Here is a 25835-nt window from a genome sequence, read left to right on the forward strand (position 1 = left end):
ATGGCCATGTCCTGAGTGGATTGTAGAACACTTTCACAGATATTTTCTCCTTTAGTGTTCACAGTATCCCACAGTGGTAGGCTGGGTATGTGCTTTTGTTTCCAGTCTACGTCCAAGACTTGGATCAGGCACCTAGAGACAGACAGTCCTTCTGATGCACAATCTAAGACTCTTTCCTCTATTTTATATTGTCCTTCTTGCTGCTCAGATCTTCCTAATGTATGTTTCTCATAGTCCAGAGCCTTCCAGATCTCTTTGGCCAAGTTGATGATTCCCTTTTGGTAGCACTGATTCCTTAACTAAGGTTAAGACTGGATTCCCTGAGAAGGGGGCCGAGCAAAGCCAAGTTTGCTCAGGCAGATAATGATGTGGCTTGGGTTAGCGGTGGTCGTCATACCTGGCTGTCATCTACCATAACTATGGGCACACCACACAGGACATCTCAGGGGAGAATATGTAAGGGGCAGGTTTTGTCCATTTATTGGTTTTGTCTTTGGCCATAGAAACTGTTTCAGTTAACTCCGCGTCCCCTTTGCAACCCCTACCCTCTACCAAACCCTGCTGGCTGGCTGTCTCTCTCGCCTCTTTTCAGAGTCTGTGTGTTGTCTGTCTTATATGATTCCCACACAAGCTGATGTTTCACGAGAAGGCATCTGAGGAACCTCACAGTCATTCCTATCCATTTTGCCAACAGGGGGGACGGGCCCTTCATCAGACGCTGGCTGGGGATGTATGCTACGCTGTGGGCAAATGATGCTGGCTCAGGCCCTGATCTGCAGACACTTGGGAAGGGGTGAGTTAAATGGGTCCCCCCTTGGAGGCCTCCAGAGTACCACTGCCTGCTGGTGGCTTAACAGTGGGACCGAGCTTCAGGAACAGTCAGCAACAGAGCTGAAGGTCCTTCCGTGCTCTCTGCAAGCCCCAGTGGCAGGGCTGACAGGTCACTAAAGCCTCCCACAAGAAGGAAACAGCCGGCATTTCCTTGTGACTCACCAAGCCCGAGAGTGATTTTCCTGGGACAGAATTGAACAGGGAGGCAGGTGTGTCATTCAGAGTTCCCATCTTCACTATTGTTCCAGCGAGTCCTTAAACAGGTCAGATAACAAAGGGAGCAGGAAGAAGGGTGTGGCGGGTGGGCTGTTTCTTGACCTCCTTTAAAATGTCCACCCAGTGAAGGACGGAAGACCCAAAGGAAGTGCCTGATGAGGGAGCTGGCACTATTTTCGTTTGGGTTTGCCAAGAATGTCCATTTGGTGATGAAGGGATCCTTAAATTAGCTTTCTCGGGAGGCCACTTGATTAAGAACCTTCCAGTGATCTTCGCTGAAGCCCTTGAGTCTTGCATTCTTAAGCCATGTGCATGCTTACCTGTGGGCATCTGGAGGATGACCTTGACTGGCTGCCTGTGCAGGCACTTGGGTGAAAGCTGGGTTTGACCTGGGGAGGAGGGAGTAAAAGGACTCCTTGGACAAGATTGTACCTGCTGAGCTCGTTGGCTGTGGCTCCCTGAGATTCCTTCCTCCCCCAGTGCACCCTCACAAGAGCAGACAGTGGACAGGTGACATGGGGGGAGTGGGAGGTCTAGGGAGGTTTTGGGGCCTTGAGGCCTTCTCTTCAGGGTTTAGAATAACCTGAACCTGCTTCCCCTGGGGAGTATCATAATTCTGGTTTTACAGATGAAGAAACTGAGGCTCAAGAGGTAAGGTGACTTGGCCAGGGTCAAACAGCCAAGAAAAAGCATAGATTGGGGAATAGAAGAAGGCAGGTCTCCCGACTCCTTGGCCAGTGATGTCTGTACGGTACGCATCCAGCTTGGAGCAGATCCACTCTCTTTAACTTCCCATGTATAAAACACAGCAAGATGATGCTCCTGGAAGTGAATTTTGTTGGAGGCAGATGAGGAAGACATACAACTCCACAGTCAGCAGTCTCAGTTGTTTTAACACCTTTTAATTCTCCCTTAACAGGGAGAATTTGGAAATTGATCTTGCAGCTGAAATAAATTCAAAGATATAATTTTGTACAGAAGAATTTTGGAGTGCTTCCTATTCACTTACTTCATAATTAAGGTGGAGTACGCACTTATCACTGTCATCAGTCAATATTTAGTGGTACTTAGCAGCCAGCTAATCAGGATTTCCCCAGACTTGGACAATACGGTATCAAATGAAAAAAAGAGAGAGAGAGAGAGAAGTTGGATGGAGTTCACCCTCTGAAGACAGGGCTGCCTACAAAGTTTAAAACTTCGGTTTCAGACCTATTAGAAGCAAAGAGATCACAGACTGGAAATAATGGCCTTCCACTTCAAGAATACTTTAGTCGTAAAGTTAAACTCTGTCTAAAACCTCAGGAGAGAAGTTAGTGTCTCAGAAGCCAACTAAGCCCCAGAGAGCTGTCCCATGAGACAGAGTTCCTAGAGCAGAAGGAATGGGAGAAGCACATCCTGTCTACGGTAGTAATTATAGAGAATTTTTGCTGTTGTCCGGAGTCCTGGGATAAATAGGCTCTGGGGCATGTGAGGGGCCATGCCTCAGGCAGAGAGGGGATTCCTGTAGATGTAATTATTTAGGTTTTGGTCACAAAGAAGCTTTGAGCACTTGATAGGTATTTGTTTTGCCAAAAGTCCATGTGGATTTTTTCAAGGTTGTGTAAAAATGGCAGCATACCAATTCTTTTGAGCTTCCTTAGTCACGAATTGTGTCTATTCCCCTGTGCACTGTTGTGTGTCTGAATAACACTTCCCTTTATGAAACTTTTTTTGACAATACTGCCAAAATATACCGGCCAAAGCCGTTGTTGTCTGTGTGGAGATGAGACAGTATGGCGTCAGGGTGATAAAAGGATATACTTCCGGGTTTTGTGACGACCTCCTTCTCATGGAATAGCTGACCAGAAAAGCCTTTTCTGACCCTGTTTTCGAGTAATATTTATCTAGCATCAGCCCTTGGGCTAAGTCAATTCCTTGATCAACTCTTTGTTTTTCTTTTACTTTATACCCAATGAGACTTTGAAAGTAATATCTCCAGATGTCTTTGTCATCAAAATTGAAGTTACTTAGGAAGGTTCTAACTCCACGGCCCCTGCCTTCTAGCTGCAACTCCTTTGTTTTCCTTCTAACCTTGTAGTTATGGCAAGAGTCAGAGAGGTAATAAGCAGTTATAAAAATGACTTTAACTCATTTTTTTTCCTTCGAAGACTGGAACTGGGAGAAACAAAAAGAACAACCCAAAGAATACCAACGGATCCTCCAGTGCTTCTTAGATAGAAAGGACTGTTGCTACTCTATCCATCAAATGGGTAAGGTCACATCGCTGGTTTTAAGACAATGTCCGTACCCACTGCTTTCATCCCCTGCCTTATATGTGGCTCTGCAAAGTTGTCTGTCTGTTTAATTATTTATGCAAGAAATTAGGAGCTTTTGGTGTGCTGGAAGAACTTTTGCTGACGTCTTTTCTTTCTCCCTCAATTAAAAACAGCGCAAATGGGTGTAGGAGAAGGGAAGTCAATTGGTGAATGGTTTGGACCAAATACAGTTGCACAGGTGTTAAAGTAAGTAAGAGAGTCTGGTGTCCGCCTTACTGTACTGTCTCCTATGCCTCCCTCTTCTGCCTAATCCACGTTCCTATCAGTCTAGCTCTTCTTGCCATGCCACTGAGCCACCAAGCATCTGGGCCATTTTGCTCAGGCAGTTCTTTGAGATGGGCATGTGCAGACATCTGCTCACCTTCCAGAGAACCGTCAGACTGAAGGTCACTTTGAAGCCGAAGTGCTAAGACTAAGTAGTGGCAGAAGCCTGAGCCAACCTAGGCAAGACATGGACTCCTACCCTATAGAGTATAAAAGACCTCATGCATTCATGCATTCATTCATTCATTCATTCATTCATTCAGTATTTACTGAGTGGCTCCACTGTGCTAAGTGCTGGGTATACGGAAATAAACTAGACACAGTCCTTGCCTCAGGGAGCTCGCCACCTATGGGAGGAGACCAACCCCGAAGGAGTCTTGGGATCAGTCATTTATCTCTTAGCCGACTCCACATACCCCAGCGGGGTACTTTTGCCGTGGCTCTGTTAAATTGCAGAATTCACCTCCCACAGCAAGAGGCAAGGTGGAGAATCTAAGACTGACATTTTAGCAGTGAACGGGGTGAGTGGCTTCAGCCCCTGCACCTGCAGGCCTCCTTGCTTGTTGTCCCTCTCCTTCCTGATGCCTGCCTTCGAATGCAAAGTCAGTGAGGGCAGAGATTGTATTTGTCTCGTTCACTACTGTAAGGCTAGCACATAAAACTGCCTGGCACACACAGGTGCTCAAATGCATACTTGAAGGATGAATGAAGATGGCATCCAGAATCTGGGGCCGGATTTAGGCCATCAGAATGTTGCGACCATCTGGACTCCTTAGGTGTAGCTTGCTTCTTCAACTCCTGGGCTCTCTGGAGGATGATGGGGGGACCTGCTCCATGAAAAGTGCCAAGGGGGCACTGTTTCAGTTATAAGCCAGTCTTCATGGAACCAGAACGCTCTGGAAATATGCTCATGAGGGGAGTAATCTGGATTTCCCGGGGACCCAAGTGAAATCTGTATCTTGGCTTTACTTCTTGCTAATGGTACAGCCCACCTGAGAGCACTTTCTTACCTTAATCCACAGTTCCTTCGGGGGGCATGGTTGACTCTGCTGAGTGACGATCTGATCGTATTTTGGGAACCAGTGTAGGAAGCCAGGGTAGAACGCGTAGAAGATGAATCAGAAGGGCCGTGCTGGGCCCCAGGCCCAGCCTGAAATAGTTGGGTTTTTGTGTGACGTCCCTCAGAATTTGCTTCTTTTATCTAAATATTGAAGTTCTCAACAACAGACAAATGGAAACATACATTTTAAAAAAAATTTAAGTGGGTCCTGATTCATTGTGATTGTTACCATTAACAACAGAGTATTAGTATATCAGGGAAAGGTCACGCCTCAAACAGAATGAAATTGAAGTGTAATGGTAATTAACCTCTTCCTGGGAGCTATCTTGGTCAGGAAAAGAATCTTTTTTTTTCTTTTGTCCAGTAAGACTGGGCTTTACCCGAGAATCCCGGAAGTACCCAGGTTAAACAGGCCTTCTTTCAGACAGGCGAGAGGGAAACATAAGGGAGATGAGGTCATGCTGCTTTATTCAGACCCCGGATGATCCCTCTATGACAGGGGTTTTATTTCTAACCCCTTCCAAAGTCACACAATTCCGCATGCTCTCTGTCTTCAGCTGTTGACCAGCGAGGCGACGCACCAAGGCCACTGAAAGCCCAAGTTTCTCAAATAGTGTTTGCATTGCATGTGTGGAGGGGTGTAAAAGATCTCTTTCTCTTTTTCTACGTTTTCCTGGGCCTTATTCTCTGTATTATCTATGCTCCCAAACTTGTGTGTATGTATATATGTATATGTGTGTGTATGTGTGTATATATGTACACACACACACACACACACACGCACACACATTTTTTTTTCCATGACAGTTTCCCTTTTTGGGGGGAAAATACCCTAGTAAGTCAGAATGTCTTTTATTTGAGAAGAGAAAACAAGATCTCTTGGCAGAAATGTTGGTACCTTTTCTCTTTCACCCAGCAGGAGTGACATCATCTTGTGAGGTAGATTTTTCCATTATGTAAAGCAGGGCTTTTTTTTTTTCAGGACTTGAAAACAGTGACTCTGTGGCATTCTCAAGTGTCCTGGACATGGAATGTTCCAGAGCTCTCAGTCCAGGGGGCCAGAGCTTGACTCAAACCCTAACTTCTCTGTGGCTCAGTGTTCAGTGACTTTAGGGACACAGGACATAGGTAGTGTTGCCCCCTGCTGATGTTGTCATCTTCCCCAATTTTGACTTCACCATGTGTTGCTTTGCAGAAAACTTGCTTTATTTGACGAATGGAATTCCTTGGCTGTTTATGTTTCCATGGATAACACAGTAGTCATTGAAGATATCAGTGAGTCCCTAGCTTCTTTACCTTCCTGGGAGGTGGGTGGTTGAGGTCCTTCCTCAACATTCAGAAAGTGTGTGCTTGTGTGTGTGTGAGAGAGAGACAGACAGACAGACATACACTGACTCCAGCCTGCTTCACCAAAGTAGGGAAACTTAGGGGAGCACAGGACTCTAGTTAATCATTCCCTGTGCCTTTTCTTCTCTTCCCTTTCAGCGTTCTGAAAGGAAGAAAACAATGAGAGGGTCCTCTCTCCCTGGAAGGGCCCAGACCCTTTCCCTGCGCGATACTCAAAGTGAGGATAATCAGTTAAACCACTGAAAGGTCTTCTGCCAAGGCCCCCATTTGCCCAGCCCTATGCTCTCCACCATGGGGTTAGAGAAACTGAAAGATACAGCCCCTGTCTCAGAGGCCCTTGTGGACTAGTTGAGAAATAAGATTTTCTCAGTGAGCCCCTAATATCTGGCAGGAGGTGAGTGCTCAGATGCCAGAAGGAAGTAAGGGCTGGAGGAGCAGCCTGGGCTTCCCATGGGAGGTGGGGCAAGCTGGCCTCTGGTGGCAGAGGGGGCGGGGCTCCAGGCCAAGAGATGAGGAGGCCCTTAGTTTCACACTGGGCATATCTCGGGTGACTGGATACCCCTTGACCCCGTTCTCTTGTCTTATCTTTCCAGAAAAAATGTGCTGTGTCCTTCCCTTGAGTGCCGATACAGTGGGTGAGAGTCCCCCTGACACTCTGAACGCGTCGAACCAGAGTAAGGGCACCCCTGCGGGCCGACCAGCCTGGAAACCCCTGCTGCTCATTGTGCCCCTTCGCCTGGGCATAAACCAAATCAACCCTGTCTACGTTGATGCATTCAAAGTAAGTCAGTCCTTTTCCCGGGCCCATTGCCGCCTGCCCATCACACCGCCATGTGAGCACGGAGATCCGTGAGCAGCAGTCCACAAGTGAGTTGAGAATCTTGCATTCTCTTTCCCTCTAGGAGTGTTTTAAGATGCCACAGTCTTTAGGGGCATTAGGAGGAAAACCAAATAACGCCTATTATTTCATAGGATTCTTAGGTAAGAAAAGAGGATTCACAAGTAAGTCGTCATGGGCTGGGTGGGGGGTGGGCAGAAAGTCTGCATGGGAGCCCAGGCAATTCTGGTTAGGGGGCCCCCATCTCGCCCAGAGCTTCCATGGCCTCTGGTCAGCTCATCCTGTCTCTGGCCTGATCTGTGGAGAGTAACACTTCTCGGTGCCCCCTTCAGTCCCTCCACTGCCTTGCTTCTCAGAAAGATAGTTCCACAGCTACTTGCCCATGGGACCACCCCAAGGGCATGGCATCATTTTAGCATCTCCCTCTCCTTTCTGTGGGGGCCCAGGGTGGCAGGGTTTCACTCCCCTGGCATTATGGTTCCCCCTCTTCTTGGGGCTTGGGCATCTGGTCTAGGACCCATCCTCTGACTTCCCAGGCCCACGCAGCTGGGCCTGCTGCCTCACTGTTTGGAGCCATGAATAGGAAGAATTGAGAGGAGACAAAGACAGAGCTATCCTTTTTCTGCTAATGGGGGCTAAGCCTTAAAACCACTAATGTTCCTAATACGGATCCTAACAAGCAACCCAGCATTCCCTTGCCTCAGTTGATGCCTCTGGAACCCTAGCCACCCTATACACTAGCTGTGATCTGGGTCATTTAAGGCCCTTGGCACACCAAGCAAGCTAGCCCAGGGCTTCTCAAACTCCAGTGTGCACACAGATCACCCCGAGAGGCGATTAAAATGCGGGTTCAGCCGATCCGGGGTGGGCCCTGAGATTCTACACTTTTAACTAGGTGGGCCCAGTGCTGCTGGTGTACACACCACATGTTGTGTACCAAGGGCCCAGGCACCTGGTTGGTGCTGAAGAGCACAGGGAAGGGAGTGGTGTGGCCTGAAATGGGGCCTTGGGGAATATAAGCTTAGATTACAAGGGGGAGCCTTGGATAGGCAAGAGGAGCCAGAGCAGGCATGGGGAATGGCATGAAGGATGTGCAGGGGAGAGGGTGCAGTGGGCTTGGTCACCCGCCGCCCTACTCCTCAGAGATTCCGAGAGCTGAGGTGGCATGGGAAACTGACATCCCCAGCCTTGTCGGCGATCTCCCATGCCAGCCATGTGATAGCAGGAAAAGAATATCCACTCTTTCATCTCAGTTTCTTATGGAAAATAAGGCTGAGCTCAGTTGGGGGTACAGCGCGCGACTCTTGCTCTTGGGGTCCTGAGTTTGAGCCCAACGTTGGGCATAGAGTTTACTTTAAAAAACTAAAAAGAACATAGGGCTCACCCCTGCCTTGCTGTGTTGTCACCTCACAGAAGAGCACTCATTCAAGAGCCGGGGTTGTAGTGCACACCCAGTGAAAGGTGACCCCACCCTTCCTGACCCCCAACACTGGTCTTTCCTTTGCCTGCTTTCTTCTCTTTGAGGCGGGGTTTCTACAGAGTGGCGTGTGCTCTCACTATTGCTGCCATCTATTGGTCAATCCTGAGAACTACAGCTTTGCAAATTCAGGGAGACATTTGTTTTTTCTCAGTACAATATACAGTCTTTGGAGTCCTATACATGCCTTCCACTTCTAAACTTTTGGGTTCCTGTCAAAGAAAAGGTTGCAAAAATCAATTTTGTCTTTTTCTTTGCTCGAGGTCAAGGCAGAAACCGATTGGAAAATAATTTTGGTGGGACCTCGAGGAACAATGGATGGGATTCCTGGGGGGCCCGAACTTTCCTTACCCCAAGTTACCCAGAGAGAGTTTGCCAAGCTGGCATAGCCCTCCTGTTTCGTTAGACCACTGGGTCAAGGTGACTTTTGTGGAGGTTGACTACTCATTAAAGGGGTGTGGGCAATCCTCAGCAACCCAGACAGAGGTGTGCACAGTTCCCATTTGCCCATTGCCTTTCATAAATCCTTTGCTTCACCTTTACTGGAGGCCCCAAAGTCCTCCTGAATCCCCTTGTCTAACTTACCCCTTACTGTATTAGGTTGGGGATTCCAGATTGGTCAAATGTCTGAAGGGAGGGAACAGATGAGAACTGCCATTTGCTGAACAGCTGTCTTGTGTCAGGGACCCTGCTAAGTCCCACCCCCAGACAGATAGATAGAGAACATACATACACATACAGGTATAGACAGATATTCCAATATAGAGATATAGATACAGATAGTTAGATACCCCCGTGAGTTAAAGCTTAGTATAGTGAAACTAAGAGTTAGAGGGGTTGTTGCCTCAAAGTCACCCAGCTAGAAAGTAGCCAAACCAGCATTCAGTTCCAATGAGGCCATCTCTGTCTGCCATGCTACATTGCTTCCCAAGGGCCCTCTTTTCCAGTGGGAAGCTGGGGAAAGCTCTCAATGTGTGACCCTATGTCCAGGATGAGAGTCTATCTGTCCGATTTTGCCTGCTTAGACAGAAGATGTTTGTCCCCTGTACTTCGGGGAAGGTTGCCATCAAGGATCCATAGCATGAGTCCCATGTCTGCAGATGGCTGACCAGATGGCCTCTTGTTCTCAGGCCTAATTAGAGACCTGGGTTTGGTCCCCATATCACTTCTAGGACTTTGGGGGGATTCTACTGTATCTCTTTTAAGCATTCTCAGAAACAGCGGCACCTGAAAAGCTCCACTCCACATACACACACGTGCGCACGCACACACACACACGCACGCATGCACGCACGCACCTAGAAAGGGCCAGAATCAGAGAGGATGCTCTTATTTATCCAATTATTCCCAGCACCTTAACTTGAAACACTGGCAGAATGCTTGCTCTTAATCCTGCTCTTGATTTCTATTTTCTTGGGCACAGCTTCCTTTCCTTCTTACTTTTCTGTGGTCATAAGTAGGCTTCCTTCTGAACATCTTGGTTATTGCTTTTCTTTGTGACTTGAAGCTTTTGGGGTATAACTGATCTACCCACAAGTGGTCTAGGGGGGGATATATATGTGTGTGGTAGAGACAAGTCAAGCTATTCATCAGGCATGAGAAACATGTTGTCTGCCAACAGAAACTCTTAGGTGTGGCCCGACGCCATCCTGGATGCCACCCCAGGGCGGGTCTTGCAGGGCATCTCTTCCTACCCCATTCTCCTGCCTTGGGTAGATCTCTCTTTGGTTGCCCAACCCCGTCTACAGCACAGAGGCCCAGATGGTCCTGAGGCCTGGCCAGTGAAGATGGGGTACCACTCTGGCCAACTCAGCATGATACTGATGAGCCCGGAAGGGCCTCTCAACCCTTTGAATATCACAGTAGAGGTTTTATTATCTCAGACTCCTCCCAGGTCATTATTGGGTTGGGCTTTTTCCACCTTGACAAAGCATGGCTCTTCTCTCCTTTGTGCAGGGGGATCATCTCAAAGTCAATTTCCTTGGTGAGGTGTGTCGGTCGTGGAATCAAAGCTTTCCACTAGGAATCGCTAAACTTGCTAGCTAACTGAGACCAGAAGTCAGAGCCCATCATTAACAGAGTCAGCATTTCCATTTCTCTGGGAAGGCCAAGGCCTTTTCTTTCTTACCAAATGTGCTTTCTGACCACAAGTGTGAGAACCAATGGCATGGAGCAAGCAAGATGCTTCCCAATGTGGAAAGAGGCAGGAAGCTCCCTAATGGTACCTGGGCTCCCGCTCTGGTGATTGTACCTCCCACCTCTTTGCTAACTGCTGCTCACAGAGCCTGCCACATCATCTCTGGTCTCTCATTCGCTCATTTGCTCAAACCCACCCCTCTCCATTTTTGGTCTTGGGCTTTGAGGAGATGTAACTGCTAGGGCGAGTCCTCTGGTTGAGTGATTGGATTTGGCTTCCTTCAAGCATGATCACCTGAGTTCAGGCTTTCTGTCATCTCATTCCCATTGTCACCAAAGGGAGGGGTTAAGAAAACCAGAGCGCCTCCTCCCCCTAGGGACAGCAGTGGGACAGGGGCTGCGGTTCTTTCTAGATTAAGCATGTCTCATTCCAAACAGGTGATGAGCTCATTTTCTTGGACCCTCACACAACCCAGACTTTTGTTGACACTGAAGAGAATGGAACAGTTGATGACCAGACTTTCCATTGCCTACAGTCCCCCCAGCGAATGAACATCTTGAACTTGGATCCTTCCGTAGCGCTGGTGGGTATCTGAAGGTTGGGTGGGCCAAGAGATACGATGCCACCCTGTTACAGATTGGTTTCTGGGAAGTTCTCTAGGTTTGCTGGGTAGGAAGGCGAGAGAGTATGTTCACTTACCATGCCCCACCCTCCGAGAGGTATACCATAGTATAGTGGGGAAGGGATGGACCCTGAAGGAAAACTACTGGAGTTGGAATCCTGGCCCTGCCACTTCCTAGCCATGGACTTAGCAGGAGCCCTTAAACTTTTCTGAGCCTCAGCCTTCTCACCCCTAAAATGAGCAGAACAATACTTCCTTCAGGGTTGTGGGAGGCATAAGGCATTCAGCTCAGGGCTGGGCACCTTGTAAGCATTCTGTAAATGCTAGTTATTATTAGCATTACAGTCTTTACCCTTTTACTTCTTGCCCCCTAATTATTGCCACCCAGGCTCAGGGAATAAGGCGGAACATAGTTGGGGAGGGATCAGAGGGCAAGACCTTCTGGGTAGATAGCGCTCATTTCCCCGGGCATTCAGGGTTTTCCCCCTGGAGGTATGACGACTGTCTTCACACACTGAAGGGACAGCTGCCTGTAAAGTTACCGTTGGTTCTGAGGCCTGGCTGAATCCTCTCTTCCAGTTTAACCCAATTGTCAGAGCACCAGAGATCAAGAGTGGACAAGAGCCCTCCTCTTGTTTTGGACCATACTTTCACTACTGTAGGATGGCTCTGAGGATGGGGAAGGAGGTGGATGGTTTTCTTTATTCTAACAGTCATTTCCTTCAGGTCAAAGCCATCTTACCATGTACTACCTCCAGGTCAAAGTACTATTTGGCTTTTGTTGGTTGGTTTAATCGACTGTTCTTTATGGATGTGTCTATTTACGCACCGAGGGTAATGGAATTAACCCCATGCTTTGGAGATTGGCCTTCAAGTTACTGTATCTCACAGTATGAGGGGAGAGGGACAGGGGGTGGGGAAGAGAGAGTAGGATAGAGAGGGAGAGGTGGAATGAATGAGTAAATGTGTGTGTCCAGGTAAAGTAATGGCCCAGGAGAGGGAGCAATGCAGCCATTGTGCTCCATGATTGCCAGAAGATGCATCTAAAGAGAGCGGCCCCCATCCTAGCTCCAGGCCAGGGGTGCCGTCTTGTAGTACAGAGGGCCTGACTCTGTGCCCCTGACCAGTTCTAAGTTCTGTTCTTTTGCTTTTCCCCCCAAGGGATTTTTCTGCAAAGAAGAAAAGGACTTTGATAGCTGGTGTAGCCTTGTACAGAAGGTAACGATGTATGTTTTTCTTAGTCTTAAAAGCAGAATTTATTCAATAGGATCCCTTTTCAAGACTGCTTTCAGGTAGTGACATGAATCTAGCCTGATGGGATTATACTGCAAGAGAAAAACTAAGAAGTGGGGAATTGTGCATAATTCTGGGGGAAACCAGAGCAAAACCTTTGTTTGAAATATGCTTAGTATGTCAAGTGGGTGATATTTTTAACTACGTAATGTCTCATCTGATTATGCCTACAAGTCACATGAAATATTCAACGAATATTCCACCATTTTCACTTAATGCTAATTTCACAGAGTTCCGCCTAAATTCTTCCTCATGCCCTTCATAGCGCTGAGATGATTGAAGGAACCAAACTGCTTTTCTGTTTGTTTTGTGGTCTGTTTACAGTTTCATATAGTTCATAGTGTAGTTTAGAGAGTCTCATTTCTATTAAAGGTTGGCACACTGCTGCTAAACGAAACACAGTTTGCAGGAATCTGTGTAAACAGCAAAGCCAGATATGCTCTCTTCTCAATATTTTGTGTAAAAGAGTAGTCACCGTTTTTGCTGGCTCACCAGTCTTTATATCTGCCCTGCTCATCCTCACTTCTAACACATGCCAAGTATGTAGGAGACATTGATAAATGCTTATTGAAAGAAGGGCGATCACAGGGAGTAGTTGAAAAGCACCCCAGAAGGGGTGGCAGGAGACGTGCTATTCTCCTACCTGCCAAGAAAAAAAAAAAAAAAAAAAAAGGAAAGAAAGAAAGAAAGAAAGAAAATAGAGGCCAGGAGATGGGAGCCCAGAGCCTCCTGCAAGTGTGAGGAGGGCAGATTTTTTTCTTCACAAGCCAACAGATAATTGACGTTAATGTCCCTAGCTGACTCTGCCACCCTAGTGAAACATTGGCTGGGACACAATGGAAAATTATTTTCTAAAGGCAATTCTTAACCTGTCAGAAGGCAGAGCAACTCTATACACACCCCCTGTAAAGGCTGAATGAAAGTTCTCTGGTAAGATTGTGCCATCTAAATTAGGACATACACCACACATGTTGGACTAAAATCAAACCCCGCCAATACGCTGTCCCCAGATCCTTTGGGGCCAGGTTTCACGTAATGAACACACAGTTCTTTGGAGCCAACACATCAGGAACAGCTTGGTGCTGAATTGAGTTAGGCCAGGGCATCTGGCTTTCCATCAGCTCCTCCCTCTAGTGTCCTTCCTTCCTGGGCTACCAGCGCTAGCACTGAAGGGGGCTGGGTCTTCGGATGGGGCAAGGAGAGGATTGGTGCACTGGCCAGGGCTTTGTTCTCACCTTTCAACAACCAGGCCACTCTCACAGGGTTTGGGATCACAGATGGACAACCAGACTGAAATGTGTAGTCAGTCTGAAATATTTACAGCCGTTTCTGTGTGTCCTCAGGAAATCCTAAAGGAAAACTTAAGGATGTTTGAATTAGTTCAGAAACATCCATCACACTGGCCTCCCTTTGTTCCTCCAGCTAAGCCAGAAGTGACAACCACTGGGGCAGGTAAGCCATTGTTCCAGTGTTCTTGGGTGGCTGTTGTTTCATGAGACTGAATCAACTGTGGCTCATGCTTTCCATAGAATGTATAGAGTCTTCAGCTGGGCTGAGCAGGGAGTGTGTCCTTGATGATTTTAATCTTCCGGTGAACTGATCTGTACCAGTTTCAAAGCCAGAGAGTTGAAGAAAATGAGCTTGATGCGAAAGGGCCATGTGAAATGAAAATGACAAGAAGATATATTCATGGTCTGGCCCAAAAAAACAAATCAGGGGCCAGGGGTGATTTGAAAGGTACCTCAAAGACCCCAGAGCCTTGTCTTCATCCCTGGGAATAAGACTGTGTAATGAGCTTAACTATTTTGCTTCTTTCTTTTTTTTAAATTATGCTAGTCACCATACAGTACATCATTAGTTTCTGATAGTGTTCTATGACTCATTGTTTGTGTCTAACACCCAGTGCTCCATGCAATCCGTGCCCTCCTTAATACCCATCACTGGGCTCACCTCCCCCTTCCCCCTAAAACCCACAGTTGGTTTCCTGGAGTCCGTAGTCTTTCATGGTTCATCTCCCCCTCTGATATCCCCCCTCTTCATTTTCCCCTTTCTTCTCCTAATGTCCTCCATGCTATTCCTTATGTTCCACAAATAAGTGAGACCATTTGATAATTGATTTTCTCTGCTTAACTTATTTCACTCAGCATAACATCCTCCAGTTACATCCATTACAATGCAAATGGTGGGTATTCATCCTTTCTGATGGCTGACTAATATCCCATTGTATTTATGGACCATGTCTTCTTTATCCATTTGTGTGTTGAAGGGCATCTCAGCTCTTTCCACAGTTTGGCTATTGTGGACATTGCTGCTATGAACATTGGGGTGCAGGTACCCCTTCTTTTCATTACATCTGTACCTTTGGGGTAAATACCCAGTCATGCAATGGTTGGGTTATAGGGTAGGACTATTTTTAACTTTTTGAGGGACCTCCACACTGTTTTCCAGAGTGGCTGCACCAGCTTGCATTCCCACCAGTGTAAGAGGGCTCCCCTTTCTCCACAGCTTCTCCAACATTTGTTGTTTCTTGCTTTGTCAATTTTTGCCATTCTGACTGATGTAAGGTGGTAACTCAATGTGGCTCTTTCTTTTTTTTTTAATTTTTTATGAGTTTTTAAAAAGATTTTATTTATTTATTTGACAGAGAGAGCGAGCGAGCACATAAGCATGGGGAGAGGCAAAGGGAGAGGGAGAAGCAGGCTCCCTGCAGAGCAGGGGAAGCCTGATATGGGACTCAATCCCAGGACTCTGGGATCATGACCTGAGCTGAAGGCAATGGCTTAACCAACTGAGCCACCCCGGTGCCCTCAATGTGGCTCTTTCTAAAGGATCTCTAGTACTTGTCTGTGGTCCCACCTGCAAGTCTCCTCCACGTTTCTCTAGCAAAATGATTAAAAAATGAATAGCCTTAACTATTGAGTAACTGTACTGACCATTTCAACCAGAGTGTCAAGCTTTCTTCTTTCTCATTTCCATACTCTGACAGAATTCATTGACTCTACTGAACAACTAGAGGAATTTGACCTGGAGGAAGATTTCGAGATCCTGAGCGTCTAGGGTAGCGGAAACGCGACTTGGCGGTCTGTCTTCCCCTGGCACAAGAAGAGCACAAACCCATTACATGAGACTTTTCTAGTCAGCAAGTGCCTGATATGCCAACAGCATACAAACTTGAAAGCAATCATGACTGAGCCAATTACCGTTTCTCAGAAAACAAATGATAATAACCCTTTCCCAGAATGAACTAAAACAATCATGGAACATAGGAACAGAAAGATTAGGAGTCATCCCTTGCTTCCCGGCTTGTCTTACCTGGCCACAGCGAGTCTTCAGCTACTGAAAGGAGGAGATGGATGTCTGGAAGACAGACAGAAACTCCCACCTTGCTTCAAGCACCAGCAGAGAAGAGATGGTTTCCCTGTGCTTCTTCACCCCTTCAGGAGTGACCTCTTTTGGGCTAAATACTAAGAAGCAATCTGTTCTCTTGCTCTAATAATAAAGTGATTGCATCAGGGAGAGAATGGTCTTTTTAAGTTATTTGAATATGTATTTTAAATGACTATAATTCAGACCAAAAATTTGCCTGAGAAATCACATCAAATGTGCCCTGGTTGATTTCCTTCCTAGCTGAGGGCAACTTGCTGTCTGATGATGGGTGTTGACATCCTTACTGATGTTTTTGTCAGATGTCACCCTGCCCTTCAATCAAGTCATGATCGCTTTACCTATTTATTTATTTAAAACTCATTTTAAAATACATTTTATTTATTTAAGAGAGAGAGAGCATGAGCGACAGGGAGAGGCAGAGAGAGAGGGAGAAGCAGAGTCCCCGCTGAGCTGGGAGCCAGACTCAGGGCTCCAACCTGGGACCCCGGGATCATGACCTGAGCCAAAGGCCTAACTGACTGAGCCACCCAGGTGCCCCAAGTCGTGATCACTTTAAATCAGCTGTGTGCAAAGTTTTCCTGCCAAGGGCCAAATAGTAAACACTTCCAGTTTTGCAGGCCATATGGTCTCTGTCATAGCCACTCAGCTCCACGGTCAAAGTGCAAAAGTGCAAAAGCAGCCATTGCTGGCGTGCCCACAAAGGAGCCTGGCTGGAAGCCAACAAAACTTTATTTACAAAAGCAGGTGGCGAGCTGGAGATTTGGTGTGCAGGCTGTAGTTTGCCAATCACTGACTTAAAATTGTTGATTCGGGGGAAATCCAAATTGTCCTTTGACTTCGACTCCATTTTGGTTGACAGCTATAATGAGAAAAAATTATTCACGTGGTGACATTTAATCTGTGCAGCAAATGCAATTCCGAACAGTTTCAGGATGAGCAACATAGCAAATCTTCAAGCACATTTTGATCAAATTGGTTTTGCTAAACCCTCTTTTGTGTGGCTGTACTTCAAGCCCATGTTTCTCTCCTTCCCTCTTAACTTGGGTGCATTTCACCCCCCTTCTGTACCAAGGCCCGAGGAAGGCCAGCAACCACTAGCTTGAAAGCCAGCACCAAACTAAAGTTTGTTTTGTTTTGTTTTCTGTATATGTAGGAATATTAGAACACTTGTTTCCTTGAATTCCATTTATTCCCCAGTAGGTAATATATTCCAGTAGTTCAAAAATCAAAAGGTACAAAATGATATACACTGAAAATGTCTCTCCCTCCCATGGGTCGGTTCCCTTCTCTGAATGCTCCCAGCATCATGGCTTTCTTATCAGTCCAGAAGATATATTTGGTGCATATACAAATATATGCATATATGTCTCAGATTTGATTTTAACAGCCTCAACATGTCTCTACTTTTTTAAAAAATGTTTTATTTATTTATTTATGAGATAGAGAATGAGCATATGCATGTGACATTGGGGGGGGGGGGTAGAGGGGCAGAGGGAGAGGGAGAGAGAGTCTCAAGCAGACTCCTCATTGAGCGAGAAGCCTGATGTGGGGCTTGGCCTCATGACCCTGAGATCACGACTTGAGCCAAAACCAAGAGTTGGATGCTTAACTGACTGTGCCACCCAGGTGCCCCAACATTTCTCTACTTTTGATTTCTCTGTAAAGGATCCTGAAGCCCCAGAAGTATGGAAACCCATTTATTGAACTCTAGCGTGGATGGGGCTAAAAGCAGTTGTAGGTGTATTATGAAAGAAGTTGTGGATTTGTTGCCTTCTGCCCTTTGACTTTAATTGTATTTTTTTTCCACCTCAGTATTATGTTATAAAGCTCAACTTGTGTTATCAGGCTCTGAGGGAAACTCACGAATTATAGCGAGATGGACTTTAGAAAAGTATTCATCAGAAAACATCCAAAGAGCAAATGTTGATGTGTGATTCCTTTTATTTGCAATGGACAAAGCTGACAGCATGCTTATTACTCAGGAGGTGAAGGTAGCAGTAATTCAGATTACACTGATTTTGCTTTCTCTGTGTTGGCATGGTTTACATAATATTTAAGGAAACAGAATCACCCGGAAAGAATTGCCTCATGTTAGCATAGCTAGGTATTCTGGGAAACTGATAACAGAGGAAGTGGTAAAAACACATCCCCCTGCAGAGAACACAATACACTTTATAGTCCACTCCAGCTTGTTTTAGGTCTGCCAACTGCAAAGCAGAGGAGTGTGCTAGATTTCTATGAGACTTAACAATGTATTAAAATAGTTTAACAGGCTACCTGTGAAAGAGCAATTGGATGGACATTTTAATGGAAAGTCTCTAACAACAACCTCAGAACGCAAAGGACCCAAAACACCATGGCTTCAATTTGCCCCACTGCACACATCTGGATGGCATTTGGAATAAACAGGGACCTCTGAGAAACTGGGACAAGGGCTTTGTCTTTTTTGGTTCCTGGAGTCCAAAGCAAAATTCACACCTTCTTACCCATCCGCCTCTCTGCCCCCAACCCCCACCCCACCCCACCACCCCCATCCCGGCCTGGGAGAAAGGGGTGTGGTTCTCATTTCCCTTTCTGGGCCTGGCTGCACTTGGTGCCTCCCCTGCTCTACTCTGGATTAGGCCAAGTTCTAGGTCTCTGGCTGGGGAGGGCGCTGGCAAGGAGGAAGTAATTCACTGGGGACCATCTGAAGTTAACAAGCCCCCTCCTGAAGCACCCTGGGGCCCAGCTTGGCTCACCCTCGAAGGAACCAAAGAGCACCCCGGGCTCCTGGTGGGTACCCCAATCCAGGTCCACCGCCTGCCTAGACACAGTGGGTCCCCTGGATGAGTAAGAGCTTGCCCCCATGCAGGCTCAAGCCACCCTGTGAATGTTCAGCCAGAGAATTTTCTGGCTGAATGTGGAAACACCAGCTTCTGGTTTAAGCCAAATAATGTGGTGACCTCTGGACAGAAAGAAATGACTTCTCAGCTATGGTGAAGGGCTTTCTGATCAAGACAATGAGGAAAGCTAGGAGTCTAAGAAAGCAGTCGCGCAGCAGGTCTTTCTGAGGTAGCCATGAATAAGCCTGCAAACATCCACATCCAACAACAGCACCAGGTTGAAATGGGACAGCAGACCCCAGTAGGGTGGGCTCACCCATCGGGCCTGATGGTCAAGGTGACCAGTGTCCAGTAGTCCAGCCCTCAGGAGACTCCAATGTACGACTTGATGGAGAGGCAACAGGGCAGAGGTCCTTCCTTCTTCAGCTGTGAGGTGACCGTTGTGTGGGGGAGGGGCAGGCAGGGGGTGGGGTGCGGCAGGTGCCCCTTTACAGGCTTTTCATACACACCTGGCAGCGGCTGACGCGGGTGTGGAGCTGCCCGGCCTTGAGTGTTTCAGACACCGGTTCCTCCCTAAACTGCTGCGTCTCTTCCACCGTCGTCAGCCAGAAACTGTACTTGTTGGCAAAGTAGTGGCAGGTGCCCCGGGCCCCGCTGCACTCGATGAAAGGAGTGGCTCGGAAATCCTCCAGGCAGGAGCCCGGGGAGACCAGGGACTGGCCACCGCCCTCAGCGCCCGCTGCGGTATGCTGCAACAGATGGGGTCAGCGCTTCAGCCCTGGGCCCTTCCGCAACGCAGCTCTGGCCCCTGGCTCAGCCCTAGCATCTAGCCTGCACCCCGAAACTTCCTAGGACCACTTGAGCTTGTAGCTCCTCAGGGCCAGGAGCATTCCCTCCAAGCTCCCCAAGTGACCTCCTAACCCACTGCCCTTGGGTAGCGGGGACCTCTTGGTCAGTGTCCTGCCCCCCAAACTCCCAACATCCCACTGAGTTCTGAAGTGTGTTCGGCGGCTCCCTGCCAATCCCCGCGGGCAAGTAAGTCTGAGAAAAGCTGAATGAAGGCAGATTCAGTAGGTTTTAGAATGCAGGTCTTCTCCAAACCCTTGTCTACTCCATGCCCTTGATGGTGAACCCCAAGAAGAGCACATGGTACTCTATCAAGTGGCTAAACCCTGGGCCCCTCCCCCAGCTTATCTATGAATAGTGTCAGCTCTGCAGTTAGCTTCCTTAGAACTTCTTACGTTTCCATCTGTACTACACCCTTTAGGACAACACAGAGCATTGTTGCTTGCTGAGCACAAGTGGGCCTCATATGTGGCCTTGCGTCCTGGCCCCCGCTTCAGGGCTCCTTCAGCATCCAATGTCAGTACCATTCATTAGCCCATAGTCGCCAGTCACTGTACCCACAGATAGCAGACCCTGTCGCTGCACTCCCCACCCCCTCTCCCTTCATGTCAGCTGGGGTATTAGCTGGACCACAGTGGGTGAGGAAGAGGCTTTATCCCTAGGGTCAGCAAATGGCCAATGGGACAGATGCCCAAGTTGGACGCTCAGGGATGGCTTGCTTTACACAGCTCCGGGAGGGTTAGTCTCCTTAGAAGGATTTTCCTGATACATGAAGCATCAAAGCTTTCCTCATTTTGATCCCCATATCGAACATGTTCTGGAACAAAGGACACACTACCCTGCCTTACTAATTGGGCGGACGCTGTGTATTTTACACTTGGCACAGGACTCAGGCTTGCTGTTGGGAATGTTGCTTTTTGCATTGGACAGTTGTGTCCCCAGAGTTCCTAGGCCACCTTTGAATAATTTTCTCCCTCTTTTCTCCTTAGCAGGCATGACTTATGGTCCCAAGATGCCATATTAGGCAGTCCAAATTCCCACCCTTACAGGTTTTCAGGAAAATATGGATATTCTAGAACGTTAGAATTCTGTGAAAAGTAAGAGTAAAGAGATTCTGAGTAAGGACTTAAGAGTGCTCCCAGGAGCAAAACACAGGTGATTTTGTACAACTTTTGTACTATTCCTTGTGGAAACTCAGGGGCCTTTTTGACTTATTTCCTGGTCTGGGTGGTGGATGGGACAGAAGGAGAGGTGAGTGGACTCTGTATCACATGGGGATAAACTGCCCATTTCACACAGAGCAAAACAAGGAAGTACCTCATCCCAGGTGAGCACACTAATGTGAGGAGGCCTACGGCTTTGGTAATTCTTCAAAGACACTTTCTGGTCATCTCACCGCTGGTGATCTAGCAAGGATGCTCTGGCGAGGCAGAGTACTTCAGCAGGGGCCACCCTGGTGTTCCTTGGGAGCCATTCTGGCCCGAAACCTGCCTTTTGCTCATTTAATGTCTGACCCTCCCGGTCCCCTGAATATTCACACAGAATGGCGTGTGAGGGAGTTGATGCCTCCTTGGGCTTGCAGATGTTCTCAGCCCAAAACCTGCCTTTTGCTCATTTAATGTCTGACCCTCCCAGCCCCCCGAATATTCACACAGAATGGCGTGTGAGGGAGTTGATGCCTCCTTGGGCTTGCAGATGTTCTCAGCTCTTTCTTACCAAGACATACAGCTCTCCCACCACAGCGGGCAAGCAGCAAAATCCTTAGTAAGGATGTAAAAACAGAGTACACCTTCATCTGAGCCTTTCAGGAGGACATGGAGGTGGCTGGAGGGGCTTGGGACCGTGGGCAGAAGAGGAGGAGTGGCTATGCCCAGCCTGGACCATGAGAGTGTGTCCCAGCCTTGGGGAGGGGGGCAGCCTCTCCCTCACTGTCCACTGGGATCGGCTCTCACCTCCCTCCCTCGCTTGTCGTGTACCTGAAGCAGGCATGGAGACATTAGGGCCTCTGCCCGTGATTCATAGATATTCTCACCCTGGACTGCTAGGTGCAAACTGCTCCCTTCTACTCACTCTCAGAATTTCCCATCATTCATGCAGAACTCAGCCAAGGTCAGGCCAAGCCTCTTCCTTCATTTCAAATTCTGTGCTTCCTACATCATGTCGCTTGAGCCTGCGAACCTGCCTGAGGGACCCTCCCAGGGTCCCCCCCCAACCCCTGCCACCACCCTCTGCCTCTACACTGGGGAAGGGGGCAAGGAAGGGCCTCACCATGAGGAAGGAGTACCCGATCCACAGGCTGCGCCAGCCCAGGGGGCACCGCGGGATGGTGACATCCTGACTGTGCACAGCAATGGCCTGTGAGGGCGCCTCACACACAGAGCAGCGGCTGATGTACTGCGGGATCTGGGCCTGGCCCACGGGCATCATGGGAATGGGGGCGGTGGTGGAGAGCCAGTAGGATTTGTCATTACGCCCGGCGTAGTGGCACACTTCGTCCATGTTGCAGTAGATGAAGGGCATGGTGCTGAAGCGGGGCAGGCAGGAGCCAGCAAAGCCTGGAAGGAGAGCAGGTGGGCACGGGCAGGTAAGGTGGGGCTGAGAGGCGGGGCTGGGATGGTGCCCAGAGCTGCCAGGGCTGGACTGGCCCTGTTGGCACCCAGCCACTTGTCCCAGAGCAGGGACAGCCCTCCTTCCAGGCCTGGAACATCATGCATCCGCTGGTGTCTGTTGGTCAAATCCTATTCTCAACACACCAGGGAAGCTTGGGAATGAAAGGAATCTTTGTCTAAGCCGTGGAATGACTCCCTAATTAATCTGCTTGTCAAATCTGCATTGAATAGAGTGAGTCTGTGGTTCACAGTCGGCACACCTGTAGACAATACAATTAATTCCCGGGTAATTGCTGTTGCCCCACAGGTCATATTATTATTATTACTCCTGCTTAACATGCCGAACATTGTCCTAAGCGTTTTCCATTGGGTGATTCATGTAATCCTTATAGCAGCCTCTGAGATAGGTACTAGCCTTAGCTTTGTTTCCATTTAAGGAGGAACTGGCAGTTCAGAGAGGTTGAAGAACTCATCTAGGTTTCCCAGCCAGTAAGTGGGAGCGCCAGGGTTTAAACCCAGATATGACTGACGTGACAGCTACTATTGGAATCCTGCTACTCAGTGGTGGGCCCACCCCAGGCTGAGAGGACAGAAGAGGGGAGCTCTTGATCCCTGTGGTGGTGGTGGTAGGGGATGACCAAGGCTGGTGTCAGAGCCGGTACTTACCCAGGTCCTGGTTGTGGGCTTTCTCCTGTCCCTCTACGAACAACAAGCTGTAACCTACCCACAGCTGGCTCATTCCGACAGGGCACAGGGGCACCTGTTCCGACTGGCTGTGCTTCACCAAGGTGTACCCCACTCTCACGCTCTGCCCAGGCACTCCAGCCCTCCCAAAGGGACCCTTCTTCCCTGGAGCGCCTGAAAGGGAGACAGCAGGAAGCGGGGGTGAGCCGCTTATAAAGGCAGCCACTGACCTCAGGCCGAGCATCCAGCTGGGCTCACTGGATTCTCACGACAACCTTGTGGACAATGGAACAGGCTCACAAGTCCCCCAGCCTGTGGAGCTGGAATGCCCCCTCAGGCGTATCCAGCCGTGGAGTCCCTATTTGAAAAAGTGTGCTTATCCAGTTCTCCTCCCACAGCCGCCAGGCCTCCTGTCCTCTTTGAGGGCAGGAGGGGGCCTAGGGGGCAAATCCTTGGAGCTTGCAGGCTCTCCCAGGACATAACCGGGCCCCTGCTGAATCAGAGGCAGCAAAAGCAGAATTGGGACTAGTGGGGCAAAAATCCCGCCAGTTCTCCTGCCCATGGAAGACATGGCTAGTTAATCGTACCCCCTTTCCCACTGCGTCTCAGAGCTGTTCTCTGCGCAGGACAACTGATTTGCCATCCCTGTTACCAAATGGGAAGTAAGTAGCAGCCATTCCTCATCTCAGACTTTCTTATGCCTTGAACTACCCCCTTCCCATCTATGTCAGAATCCCAGGGTAGAAGAGGGGAGATGCAGGGCCAGGGGCCAGGCTAGAGGACAGTCATAACTCTCAGGGAAGGGAATCCAGAGAAGGATTTGGAAGGAGGCCTTTGCCTTCCAGAATGTGGGGCTCTCATCCTTCCTAGGCTCAGAGGTGGATGGGAGCGAATGAAATGCAGTCTGGTTTTCCAGGCTCCTATCAGTGTCAGGCTTTACTGCCCCATTTCCTGTTTCTCAGATGTGAGATTCTGGCTCACTCCAAATCCCCCTACCCTCATGGAAACCCTCGGCCCCCTGGTGCTGACATTACCACACCTTCAAATCCTGGAGGGCCTTGCAGTCCAGGAAGACCAGGGTCACCGAGAGCCCCAGGTGGGCCGGGGAGTCCGTTGAGGCCCCCTTTGCCAGGGATGCCTGGTAAACCTTTGGAGCCTGCAAGGAGAGAAGGCCAGCAGCTGGGACTCAGTGTGGGAAGTCCTTGAAAGCAGGCCCCAGGGAAAAAGGACTTGTGTGTTATGCCCAGAACTGACCAGGAGAGGGCACACTGACCATCATGTTAGAGCACTCCCGGGCTGAGCTGCCTCTGCTAGTCCTTAGCTTCCTGGCCTGGCTTCTCTGTGCTGGGACCACTGCTCTGCATTTAGCCCTTCTGAGCCCCCTCACACCTACTCCTCCCTTCTTCTCATCCTCCCAGCTATGCCCAGAAGGCACAGAAACTGTCAGAGTCCCATGTCGGAGATGAGAACACCTGCACCCAGAGAGACTACTCACTTACCGGAGCTGGTGCATCAGCTGGGATTGGAAGCTGGAATTGGAAGCTGGGTTTCCTGACCACCAACCCGCACCAAGCCTCGGGCTTTGTCCATGGCTCTTGACCTCCCACCACACTTCCTCCTTCCCTCAGCAGCACATTAGAAAGGGAAGCACTGCCCTGCCCGGAGTAGTTGCTATGTTCTGCCCACACATTTTCTAAAGCCAAGTACTTCTGTTGACCTTGCTGGCCCCCGCTTCCCAACAAAAAGTTTGGGGGTTTTGTGAAGGAATGGAGGAAATGCTCTGAGCCGGAGATCCCAGCCAGTTGCTTCAGTCTCTCAGCCAGGTTGTCTTAACTCCCCTCCCCGAGAAGTCCCCTGTCGCTGATGCTCTCCTTACCTTGGAGGCCTACAGGGCCTTGAACCCCAGGGTCTCCCGTGAGGCCAGGGATGCCATCGATGCCTGGTAGACCCATGGGTCCAGGAGGAACCTGAACAGCTTCTGTAATTGGTGTTTGTCCAGGAGCACCTTGGGGTCCGGAAAAGCCTGGGGACAAGTGGGAGAGATGGAAATATTAGGTGGAGGCAGAGGAGGCAGCCGGCACAGGGCCCCAGAAGCTTGCTTTCCTACCTGGCCATTGCCCGCTTTCTGCCTTTGCTGTTTGCCCCCACAGTCCCCACTGGATCCGTCCAGAAAGAATGTCACTACCCTTTATGTGATGTCCTCTTTACCCACCTACCTCCCCAGTGAACTGGTAACTGCTAGAAGGCAGGGAGTGGGTTACATTCATCATGTTTCCTCAGGGTCTGGGACATGGTTTCCTAAGGCCTGGGACATGGTAGGCAATTCAGGACACATTTGTGGCCAATAAGGTGGCCTGAGATTTTGTCTGGGGCTGGCGTCATTGGTTTGCTCCCTCACTGGTCAGAACATAGGGCCAAGGAGGCCAAGGGGAGGAGTCCAATCTCAGAGATTCAGCTGGCACCACAGCCTAGGACCCTGAGCCTGGCCTGCCAGTTTATGAAGAGACACATGAGCTGATTTGCTTACTATTTCATTAACCAAATATTTTTCAAGTGCCTGTTATGGGGCACTCCCTAGTAGACTGGGGCACAGAACATTGTGGAGATTACGGTCTGGTGAGAAAGATGGGAGATGCATAACCTGACAAATACCATTCATCTCCCTGCAAGTTGTGAGAAGCGCTACAAAGGAAACGAACAGCTCAGTGACAGTGCCACAGACTGTGACGGTGAGCTGGGCGGGGGGCTGGGGTGGAGAATCTGCTTGAGAAAGAGTAAGAAGTGGCCTCTTAGAAGCAGGGACATTTAAGCTGAGACCATTAAAGATGAGAAGGAGCAGGGGTGGAGTGGAGGGCAAGAGGACTCAAGGAAGTAGACCTCACCTGTGCAAAGGCCCTGGGGTCAACTAGGTTGGCTAAATGAAAGAGGCTGGTGTGGCAAAGAAGGGGAACAGAAAAGAGGAAGCGCTGATGATGAGGATGAAGAGAGAGTTGTCCCATGGGACTTTGGGAATCACAGTTCATTGCTCTGCTATGGGAAGCCAGTGGAGGATTTATGTTTTATAAGATCTCTCTGCTTCATGGAGAA

General features: G+C 48.8%; 2 protein-coding genes across 6 annotated transcripts in view; one reads left to right on the forward strand and one right to left on the reverse strand.

Annotated features, from left to right (window-relative positions):
- ATG4A (autophagy related 4A cysteine peptidase) overlaps positions 1 to 15914 on the forward strand; it is a 52039-nt gene extending 36125 nt beyond the window's left edge. For all 3 annotated transcript variants that reach the window (XM_045995435.1, XM_045995436.1, XM_045995437.1), the window contains 10 exons: positions 695 to 793; positions 3195 to 3296; positions 3476 to 3548; positions 5882 to 5961; positions 6627 to 6814; positions 6936 to 7014; positions 10923 to 11068; positions 12269 to 12325; positions 13744 to 13852; positions 15387 to 15914. In XM_045995435.1, coding sequence (XP_045851391.1) covers positions 695 to 793; positions 3195 to 3296; positions 3476 to 3548; positions 5882 to 5961; positions 6627 to 6814; positions 6936 to 7014; positions 10923 to 11068; positions 12269 to 12325; positions 13744 to 13852; positions 15387 to 15457 — 1004 coding nt within the window. In that variant the 3' untranslated portion in view covers positions 15458 to 15914. The remainder of the gene's footprint in view (positions 1 to 694; positions 794 to 3194; positions 3297 to 3475; positions 3549 to 5881; positions 5962 to 6626; positions 6815 to 6935; positions 7015 to 10922; positions 11069 to 12268; positions 12326 to 13743; positions 13853 to 15386) is intronic.
- Positions 15915 to 17716: 1802 nt separating this feature from the next.
- COL4A6 (collagen type IV alpha 6 chain) overlaps positions 17717 to 25835 on the reverse strand; it is a 282697-nt gene continuing 274578 nt past the window's right edge. For all 3 annotated transcript variants that reach the window (XM_045996296.1, XM_045996297.1, XM_045996295.1), the window contains 5 exons: positions 24625 to 24771; positions 23788 to 23904; positions 22731 to 22922; positions 21724 to 22010; positions 17717 to 19358 (listed from right to left, as the gene is read on the reverse strand). In XM_045996296.1, the coding sequence (XP_045852252.1) occupies positions 19098 to 19358; positions 21724 to 22010; positions 22731 to 22922; positions 23788 to 23904; positions 24625 to 24771 (1004 nt within the window). In that variant the 3' untranslated portion in view covers positions 17717 to 19097. The remainder of the gene's footprint in view (positions 19359 to 21723; positions 22011 to 22730; positions 22923 to 23787; positions 23905 to 24624; positions 24772 to 25835) is intronic.

This window comes from Meles meles, chromosome X (assembly GCF_922984935.1).
Source record: "Meles meles chromosome X, mMelMel3.1 paternal haplotype, whole genome shotgun sequence".
Taxonomy (NCBI): domain Eukaryota; kingdom Metazoa; phylum Chordata; class Mammalia; order Carnivora; family Mustelidae; genus Meles; species Meles meles.